At 31.2% G+C, this 10,318-nt stretch overlaps 1 protein-coding gene across 2 annotated transcripts; it reads left to right on the forward strand.

Moving 5' to 3' along the window:
* The first annotated feature begins 340 nt into the window (after positions 1-340).
* On the forward strand, positions 341-9,011 carry LOC122049252 (agamous-like MADS-box protein MADS4). Of its 2 annotated transcripts, XM_042610663.1 has the most exons (8): positions 341-580; positions 2,683-2,761; positions 7,228-7,289; positions 7,391-7,490; positions 7,616-7,657; positions 7,745-7,786; positions 8,296-8,432; positions 8,674-9,011. In XM_042610663.1, exons 1-8 carry the CDS (start codon positions 396-398, stop codon positions 8,753-8,755), a joined length of 729 nt encoding a protein of 242 aa, XP_042466597.1. In that variant the 5' UTR covers positions 341-395; the 3' UTR covers positions 8,756-9,011. The 2 variants fall into 2 exon arrangements, with proteins under 2 accessions (XP_042466597.1, XP_042466596.1); XM_042610662.1 differs by having other exon boundaries at positions 7,616-7,786.
* The last annotated feature ends 1,307 nt before the right edge of the window (positions 9,012-10,318 follow it).

Raw genomic sequence — 10,318 nt, forward strand, 5'->3', positions numbered from 1 at the left:
CGGTTCCGTGGGACCAGTCCCTTCAATGACACCGCCACCTCCAACGCTGTAGGTCGCTCTCTCATGGCGCCCGCTGGTAGTGCGTGGCTCTTCTGCGCCTCACCGCATGAATGTGCTCGTACGAATCCACCCATCCGACGTCGAAGCGATCCAGCGGAACTGATCTCGACTTCACGCAACTCGACCGCACAGATATTTGCGTGCGGGAGTGAGAAAATGGGGTTTCCGAGGGTTAAAAGAGTGGTGCCCTGTTACGGGTCGCCTTCAGCAGTTGAAGGCTCCATCCTTGCTATATATAGTAAGTGGGGTTTGGTTTCCCCTTCCCTTCTTCCTCAGTGCAAGGCTCCCTCTTTTCTTCTTATTCTTGTTGTTGATCTGGTGAGAGGGAGGCGATCATGGGGAGGGGCAGAGTCGAGCTGAAGCGGATCGAGAACAAGATCAACCGGCAGGTCACCTTCGCTAAGAGGAGGAACGGGCTGCTCAAAAAGGCCTACGAGCTGTCCGTGCTGTGCGACGCTGAAGTTGCTCTCATCGTCTTCTCCAACCGTGGGAAGCTCTATGAGTTCTCCAGCAACTCCAAGTAAGCCACCGGCTTGAGCAGACATGGATTTGATCTGGGATATAGATGTTTCCTTTCCTCTTTGGTTGAGTGGTTGATTTCCGCTTTGATCTGTTTCTTAGCTTAGAAGTTTTTTGTTGATTTTCCGGTTTTGTGAAAGAAATAGAATGTTGACTAGATCTGATGATGAATAGCACGAGATGGTGCAAAGGAAGTTTTTTTTTCCGCTTTAGTTCTCCTTTTTCTTTAGAAGACTTGTGTGGGTGTTCAGATCTGAATTTTACGACGTAAAGGATCAGACATCTAAAAGATAAAATTTTCTGCTGGCACAAGATAAGAAATTTAACGAAATTTGGAAGAGTTAAACTAGCTTCAGCTTTTGTTTATCCCTAACTTCAGGGTGTTTCTATTCGTGATTGACTATAACTAATTGTTAATTCAACTAAACAAAGTTTTTCTCGGTTTTAGGCCTTCTTATAGTTTCTACGCGCACAAAAATGTTTAGGTTTTCCTAGCTGCCTTAATGATGCACCACCGTCTCACGATGGAGCTCGGTAGCTTTGAGGGTAAACGTAAATCGAGATGTATATGTACTCAGTTGTTCTACTGGCTATGGCTTGAGATAGATATCTAAGATCTTTTTGCATTTACTTTTGTTCGTTTTTTTTAATATGAGATATTAAAAAATTAGAGGAAAGTTTAGAAGGAAACAAAGCCGTCAATTTCGAGTTCTTATGTACTTCTTCAGAGTTTTAGGGTTTGTGTTTCTTGTATAGTTTTATTTTTTTTTTATCCTCTGCCAACGGATCACTTCAAGGACATCATTTTGTTTAGATTCTGTGCAGGATTAGATCTTTCATCTGTCACACTAGTGGTGATCGAACACTAGGTTTTAGCTGGTGCCTTAAGAAAACGTCTCATCTATCATTTTGATTGTAAAGTTAACGGTATTTCCAGCAAACTAATATTTGTCTTTCTCCTCTGGCACTCAGAGACATCCTTGCTATCCATATAGTTATTTTAATTTTATTTACTTACATATTTCTTATGAAGAATTTAGGTTTTTGGATCTTCCAGTGACGCAACCTTGTTTTTTAGCCCTTCATTAATTTGTTTGACTCATTCCTGAAGACACTCAGGTTTACCTTCAAGACTTCTGCACTCCCTGGTCCTTTATCTGCTCTATAGTCTTTTTCATTGTTTGGAACCATTTGGTACGTAGATGCATGCTTCTTGGAGTTCTATCCATATCCTACTTGTCTCTGATTTGACAACGAGTTAATTCTCAGAATTTACTAACAGATTCTCTTATTGCTTCGTTGCTGACGCGTGATTACACACACAAAACCTTTGACCAGGAACCGTGTTATCCTACATATAACTGCGTGCTAGCAATTAATTTCTGAAGTTGAAATCACTTGATTTAATTACAAACTGTTCTAGGGAATAGACCTCAATCCAACAATTTACACACAGGTCGACTGTCACAATCTTGAGTAAGTTATTTCCCATACTTCCACCTGATATGCTCCTTTGGTTTTACCTGTTTAACTATGGGGAGTATCTATCTTAAAGTTGAAGGTCCAATTACTCAACAAGATAAACCCATATGTTCTTATGTATAATAGTTTTAATGTATGCTTTACATTATATTTTTCTCCTCGTATCATATTTGATATGAAATTATTTTTCATGAGTGGTAGAAAAGGCATATCCCTTTGTTATATAGTTTGACATATTAATCGAAAGTCTTTTAAATCTAATTCACTTTAAGCATGATATCAAATGACTAGGTACTGCACATTGCTTGTAAATCTCATAACTTTACTTAATGATGTAATGTGATGAAAAAATGGGAGCTAGTGGAAAACATTAATTAGCTTCGGTTTAATTGTTATATATATATATATATATATATATATATATATATATATATATATATATATATATATATATTTATTTATTTATTTATTTATTATTTGTGTTTTTAGGGTTCAAGTACAAATTTACAATGGTAGAAAAAAACCTTTTTATTTTTATATATTTGCTTAATTGATTATACTGATACTTATATTAGCTCACATGTGTAATCTGATGCTGTTTTTTAATTAATATTTGTGCAGCATGTTGAAGACGCTAGAGAGGTATCAAAAGTGCAGCTATGGGGCACCAGAAACAAATATAATATCAAGGGAGACTCAAGTAAATAGTCATTGAAAAGTTCTCTTGCATTATATATTTGCATAACAATTTTTGTTTTCTTTTTTTCTTTCTATATTTACTCAATAGAAATATTTTAATTAAATATCTAATATGGAGTAAAGTGATAATGAATGAATATTTGTCTTTACGAGGTGCACAATAGGCTAGAGGTACTTAATATAAACATTTTAATTAAATATCTAATATGGAGTAAAGTGATAATGTATGAATATTTGTCCCACGGGATGTACAGTTGGTTAAAGGTGATAACTTTACTATAATATGATAAGGGGTCAATTTTTGGCAAGTACATGTTCTTGGAGAAAAAAACTCCTCCCACCCTCTAGCCACTTAGTGGTCGATTATAAATTGACCCTATGATTTATCTCTTTTCATATAACCTGAAGACGGATTATGAAAAGCACATGAGATTAGTGTAATCATCTTATTCTATAATAATCAATGAATATTTGAAACGACAGATAATTTGATGGTTAAAAAGACATCAAATGTTTTCAGTAATTTGTCTTGGGATCTAATTTATAAGTATAATTTTTCTTCAATTATTTAAGGTAAATGACAATAATGCACAAAGCCTTACTTTTCCACCACTTTTTGTGGGTGTATCTAAATGTTAGTGTAGACTTACAATTGAAATGATCTAAACCTCTAGGGTTAAATGAAAATTGTCTTATTAATTTGCTCAACTCATTGGATTTGTGAAGAAAATTTGATAGTTTTGAGTTATTTTGTCCTCAAAATTATTAACTTTTTTTTCAAAAGAAGTTGTTATAAGGAGCCTTTGGAAGATGATATTCTATGAATTAGCTAAGATGGTGATAGATAACACATGGTTTAAGATTTTAAGTTATACTATCTAATACTATAGAAATTTATCATTCTGATAAATTAAATTTCAATATTGGTTTGCAAGGGATATTATATCCTATGTTGTGTGTGCCTAGGAATACCATATGATATTGATATTCAACACAGTTTAGTATACTTTGAGATGCATCGAAATATGTTAAGATAAATTTTCTAAGGATTTAAATGATTGTTCATTGTGTTTTTAAAAAACTTTTTTGAATTTAACTAAACGCACATTAACAAAAAAAAAATAGTAAAATTCTTTTTTAATCCACCTATCTAATTGATATATAATTTATATTAAAACTATAAATCTAAATAGAAGAACTTTAATAAGTTCTAATTATATGAATTTATCATGATGTAATCTCATGTCTACTAACATGTGCTAATGTTGATTCCATATAATTCAATTGAAAAATAAAACTTCAAAAACAAAATGATACTTTGAGCGATGAATAGCACGCACATACATAATTATATGTTCATCTTGAATAAATTATCAACTAAAATATATATGACGAGTATCATTAATTGCATGATCTTCATAAGTTGTTTTTGCTTAGATTTACATTTCAATATAAAAGTTAGTTTATTTGGGCATGAAATAATAATTCTGATGGGATGAAATAAGATACCATAAATGTGTTTTGGGTTCATAAATATCCACTAATAATTCCATCTCATGGATCTATGATGATCATATATCCATGGTTTATATGATCATCTCATGGATATGAGTGTCTGATAAGAGTTAGAGATTGTCTATTGAAGTTTGGATTGACTAAGTGACATGAGATCATGATCTAATGAGAGCTGAGAGCCATTTTATAAAAAAATGGCACTAAACCTCTATTAACAAATAAAACTAAATTTTATGCTAATTTGTATGACATCTTGCTAGTAGTTGACTTATTGAAGTTCACAACTGAAAGATATTTTAATGATAAATAAAGACCTGGGGAAAAGGATTTGTTCACCGGAATATATTTTAGAATTCAGTAGAGAAATTTCCATTTTCTAAAATGTTATTAGCTATGAATGTTTACTGGAACATAGTTTCTATAAGAATGAAACTTATGAATTCTCTACTGTTTATATATTTGAAAGTATAGGTTAATAAATGGGGCAGGTATACAAGAATGGTATATTAAGGTTTCCATTTCTATTGATCTGCATTGTCATGGCAGATGTCTTAATTCAGCCTACCCTAAATACTAAACCGAACTTCAAAATAAATTATTTTTATTCATGTCTTTTCTCACTTACTTTTTTTGTTACATTTCTTTCCAGAGATGAATATTCTAAAAGTCAACTTCTAAATATGCATAAGTTACACTGCGGATTTAACAAGTAGGCGAATCAAGAGAAAGCCCGCCTAACTAATATAAAAAAATTACTTAGAAGTATATCAATTATATTCTAAAAAAAAATACTTAGAATATTGAATTGTGCAAGTTACAGTCATAATTTCTTACATTATTCCTAGGTTATCATACAATTATTCTTTTGTTCGAAGTTTAAAGTTCTTCATTTATTATTTAGTGTGATGCTTAAATTTTTCAACAATTTTTTAATGTGTACTTATCTTATAAACCTAATTAATTTACAAAAATCTTCATTCCAGATTTTGTTTCTTGAAATCTAGATTATAGCCATTGTTGAGAAAAAAACAAAGTGGAAAAAAGATGGAAAGCTTGGGAAAATTTGCATGCAGTCCCCATTGGCAAACATAACTTTGCATGCAGTCCCTACTTCCCAAATTCTTTGTTTTCACTCTCTAGTCAAACATATTTACCTAATTACCCATGATATTTTTAGGTATAAAAAATTCAAAAATCAGTATAATTCATCTTAAATTCAGTACATTAAATTTAGAATCTAGTATATTTTTTATCAAATTGAGTATGATTCTTTTTTCATCTTAATTGGATGGAAAATATATTGAATTTTCTTTAAATGGTACTCAATTGGATGAAAAATATACTAGATTTTCTTTAAATAATAAATAGTGCTGAATTTAGGAGGAATTATATTAAGAAAAAAGTTGTGCTCAATTTAATAGAAAATATACTCGATTCTAGTTTAAGGTGCTGAATTTAATAGGAATTATACTCATTTTTAGACTATTTGTACCTAAAAAAATATGAGAGTTCATTTTGATAGAAAATATACACGATATCTTTAAATGTACTCAATTGGATGAAAATATACTAAATTTTATTTAAATGGTACTGAATTTAGGAGAAATTATATTAAGCAGGGAAAAAATCATCAATTTAATAGAAAATATATTTGATTCTAATGTAAAATACTGAATTTAATAGGAATTATACTCGTTTTTAGATTTTTTATATCTAAAAAATATGAGAGATAATTTTGATAGAAAATATACTCGATTCTAGTATAAAATGCTAACTTTAAGAAGAATTATACTCATTCTTGGACTTTTTATACCTAAAAAATCTGAGGACAATTAGGTCATGATATTTATATGAGGGGAGTTGAAGCAAAGGAAACTTTGCATGTAGGGAGTGGAAACAAAGTTTTTTGGATAGAGGGACTGCATGCAAAATTAAGAATGGGATTGGAGATTTTTCTCCACTTTACCGTTTCTTTAACACATTATATTGTGCATCATGATCCTTGGTATATAATTATACATATATACTCTCTAAGCATAACCTAGATGCATGGATTAGATTGCTTAAAATAGTCTAAATTTGTCAACATCAAATCAGATAAAATTTGTCATCAAAGTGTATATGGATGAGACATATATATATCATGTATTGATCAATTTTTGTTTTACAATACATTTCCTTAATTAAACTCGATCCTCCATACTTTTGATATGCACCATGCTATTTGTGAGATTGATCACATTGTAAAACTTTAGTAGTTGTAAACTCTTAACATGAATATTTCAATTTTTTGTGCCATTGATCAATTAAAGTTCAATAATCATTAAGCAAATGTTGAGAAGGTTATCAATCTTTGCAACCATATATGTATTTTTATATTATAGATATCTTCATGTTGACATGAGCATGATTGCCATAAAGGTCTTCAGCCACTCATGAGTTGTCTTACTTTTTAATCCTTTTATAGGAAATTAAGCACATCAATGCTTGCCATATCAAAAAAGAGAGTAAAAATTTCTATAACTTTCTCATATAGCGTAGTGTTGCATGTATCAGACTCTTCAATCTTCTGATATACTTCACATATTTCAAGTGATCAACATCTAAGCTCCTTTCTTAAAATCATTCTAGCAATTTTAAATACTCAATATTAATAATTTATAGTGCAGAATAATTAGGATACGTATTTTACTTTTTGTTTTTTTGTAAGTAACTAATAAATAGTTATTTGATGATTAATAGTGGACCCATACATAATACCACCCTCACCTCTTGGAAGCTAATATGAACAATTTAGTATACATGGAAGTGCGTACTCCTAATAGATATGGGTGGGCCGGTCTCTAAGATTTATAATATGTCCCTCCATTCTTATTTTTAATTATTTATATTGATTGATTTTTACAATTTGTAAATCTAAAAACTTTCTTTTATATTGTATTTACAAAATAGACTAGTCAACAAGAGTATCTGAAACTTAAGACACGTGTTGAAGCATTACAGCGATCACAAAGGTGAGTTACTTTGACCCTTGAGATCAATTATAGTTTGTGCAAAAACAATTCTTGGAATAGTTTCTTTATAAGCAAATCTCTAAAAGGTCTTTGTATGTTAGAAATCTTTTGGGCGAAGATTTGGGGCCACTTACCATCAAGGAACTTGAACAACTGGAGCGACAACTTGATGTATCATTAAGACAAATAAGATCTACCAGGGTTAGTTTCTTCTGATAGAAATAAACATCACTTTTGCATATGCCAATTAATGGTCAGAGTTACTATCAAATATTTGTTGTTAGATGTTGAAAACATGTATTATTAATACTTCATTTTTTTCACAGACACAATACATGCTTGACCAACTCACAGATCTGCAGAGACGGGTACCAATTAATGCATTGTGTAGTTATCTGAAAATAATATTTTTATATGTTATCTTGACAATTAGTAACGAGGCTGTTGATCCTCAGGAACAAATGCTTTGTGAAGCTAATAAAGCTCTGAAGAGAAGGGTAAACAACTATGTTATTTCACATATTTAAATTATAAAGGTCATATTATTAGTTGTACAAAAATATTAATTTTGAATCATACCGTTGCAAATAATCGACCCATTTATATTTCTCATAATCTATTTAATATATTCTCATTATCATTAAAACTAAACATTTTTTATTGTTGACAGATGCAAACGGCTTTATCCTTTGGTCACATTAAGGATAAGATAGATCGATAGACAATTTTCTGATAAAAAACTTATTTATATTATATGAAACAACTAATTCTCATAATATTTAATTAATGGGCTTATATATTGGAGTTCAAACGTAAGTTTACTAATTTTTTTTGTTTAATTGTATCAACCATATCAAAATTTGTCTTCTTTTAACACCAACGACTATGTTCTAGATAATGTACATGGCATCTTTTTCTTGAAATACAATATTTTTATTTCTTAAATAAAATATAAATGATCATATCGAGATGCTTGCCATGGTTTTCTTGTTTGTGTGAGATGCAGTTGGATGAAAGCACTCAAGCCAATCAACAACTGTGGGATCCAACTGCTCATGCTGTAGCTTATGGCCGTCAGCAGCCCCAACCACAGGGTGATGGGTTCTTTCAACCCATAGAATGTGAACCTACTCTACAGATCGGGTAACTCCTATTGCTATATATTAAGCTCCTTTTGATTTGCTAGTTCACAGTCTTTATCTCTCTACAACTCAATGTGAAAGACAGAAAGATGCCAATTATGATTGAATTATCTTGAACAAATAAATGTTTCCTAATGCAATTTTTTTTCCTTCTGAAACATTCCACATTCAAGATTATTAAAAAAAAAACAAAAACAAAACATGATTGTGTATGCCTGATGAATTCTTACTTTTCATTCAAGGTACCACCCTGATCAAATGGCACTTGCCGCCACAACACCAGGGCCAAGTGTTAGCAACTACATGTCTGGTTGGATTGCATAATCAAACTAGCTAAATCTAATTCGCATCTCTGCGCTAAGTAGTGTTTTGTATGTTAGCAAACCTTTGCGTCAACTATAAATTTCTATGGTTCCTCATTGGCTAGTATCTTGTCTGTCGCTATTAGACACAAGAAAACTACAATGTCTATAAGCCAATGATTATGAATTGCTATGATCTTCCACGAAGGAACATTTGCAATGTACGTATGCTTTTACTATTCTTATTAGCAAGAAATAACTACTTCATGTAGAAAGAAGGTGATCGCAATGATTTGAGTGGAACACACTGATTACAATTTTATATATGTTAGTATTTATTTTGCTCTCAAATTTCTCCTCATTGAGTTATTGTGGTTAACAAGGATAATGCATAATATTAGCATGCATGATCTATGTATGACTTAACTAATACTGAGATTAGCTCATTAGATTGTTTAATTAATCTATTTCTCTCTTGTGTCTTTAGCCATGTGCCAAGATGAACTCAACTTTCCTTGTTCAAGGCTTTCATTATATTGTCATTTATGCTGATAGTAGGATAGAATATAAATGAGAGTGATATTAATGGTTTGATCAGAGAATCCACTTCCTTTCCTTTTCTCTTGTTCTTTATAGTTTGATATGTGCTTAAAACCTGAAACACCTCCGGTGCATTAATCCATCACACAGGTGTTCTTTGGCATCATCCGCCATTAGACTGGCTAAACATTTTGGTGCCTGTCGCATTTACTTGTATTATTATTGTCATCGTCGTCGTCGTCAACAAAGTGAATGGTTTGATGATGTTTGGTTGCCGTTGGTGTAGTCTCTATTGAACATCAACTGGCCTTTTTCTTACAACACATGCTAAATCAGTCTTTTGAATGTGGTAAATGTTATGACCACTTGAGAGGGTAGGAAGAGGATAATCTGACCATTAATTAATTAATTAATAGATAAAAATTTAAAAAGACTTTCATTTTTTGGAGTTTAAGTATCTTTTCTATTAATTATTAAAATCCTGTGATTTGATTATAATATCCTTAAGTTTGATCTGTATGAATTGAAAGGTTTGATGTAGCAATATTATAACAGTTATGAATATATAATATATCATAGACTAGTTATCCATATGTTATAAAAGTTATTAATCATATCTATTATAATATATTGTTGAATATTGACTCAATTGAACTTCATCTCACTTCATTAATATAGTAGCATAAATCGTATATCTACCACAATTTGATATCGAGTACTTAACTAGCTATTCAGTTTTTATACTCTTGAACCACAACCCGATAAGGAGAAGTAGTTCGGGTAATAAAAAAGTTATTTTGATGATTGACATTAAACATTATTCTTTAATTTTAAAGTTATTTTGTCCAAAATTAATGATCGGCGTCTATTCAGATTTAATATAATATTCAATAAAAGGTAAAGTATTTATTTTAATTTTTAATGTTTTCAAAAACAATTTATAGTTCAAAAAAATGTAAGGGTGTTTTTTTTTAGTCTCAGGGCGTAGCACAGCTGGGGGCGCATGATTTCGTGGCCGAAAGGTTCAGGGTTCGATCCTCAGGGT

This window comes from Zingiber officinale, chromosome 2B (genome assembly GCF_018446385.1).
Source record: "Zingiber officinale cultivar Zhangliang chromosome 2B, Zo_v1.1, whole genome shotgun sequence".
Lineage (NCBI taxonomy): Eukaryota > Viridiplantae > Streptophyta > Magnoliopsida > Zingiberales > Zingiberaceae > Zingiber > Zingiber officinale.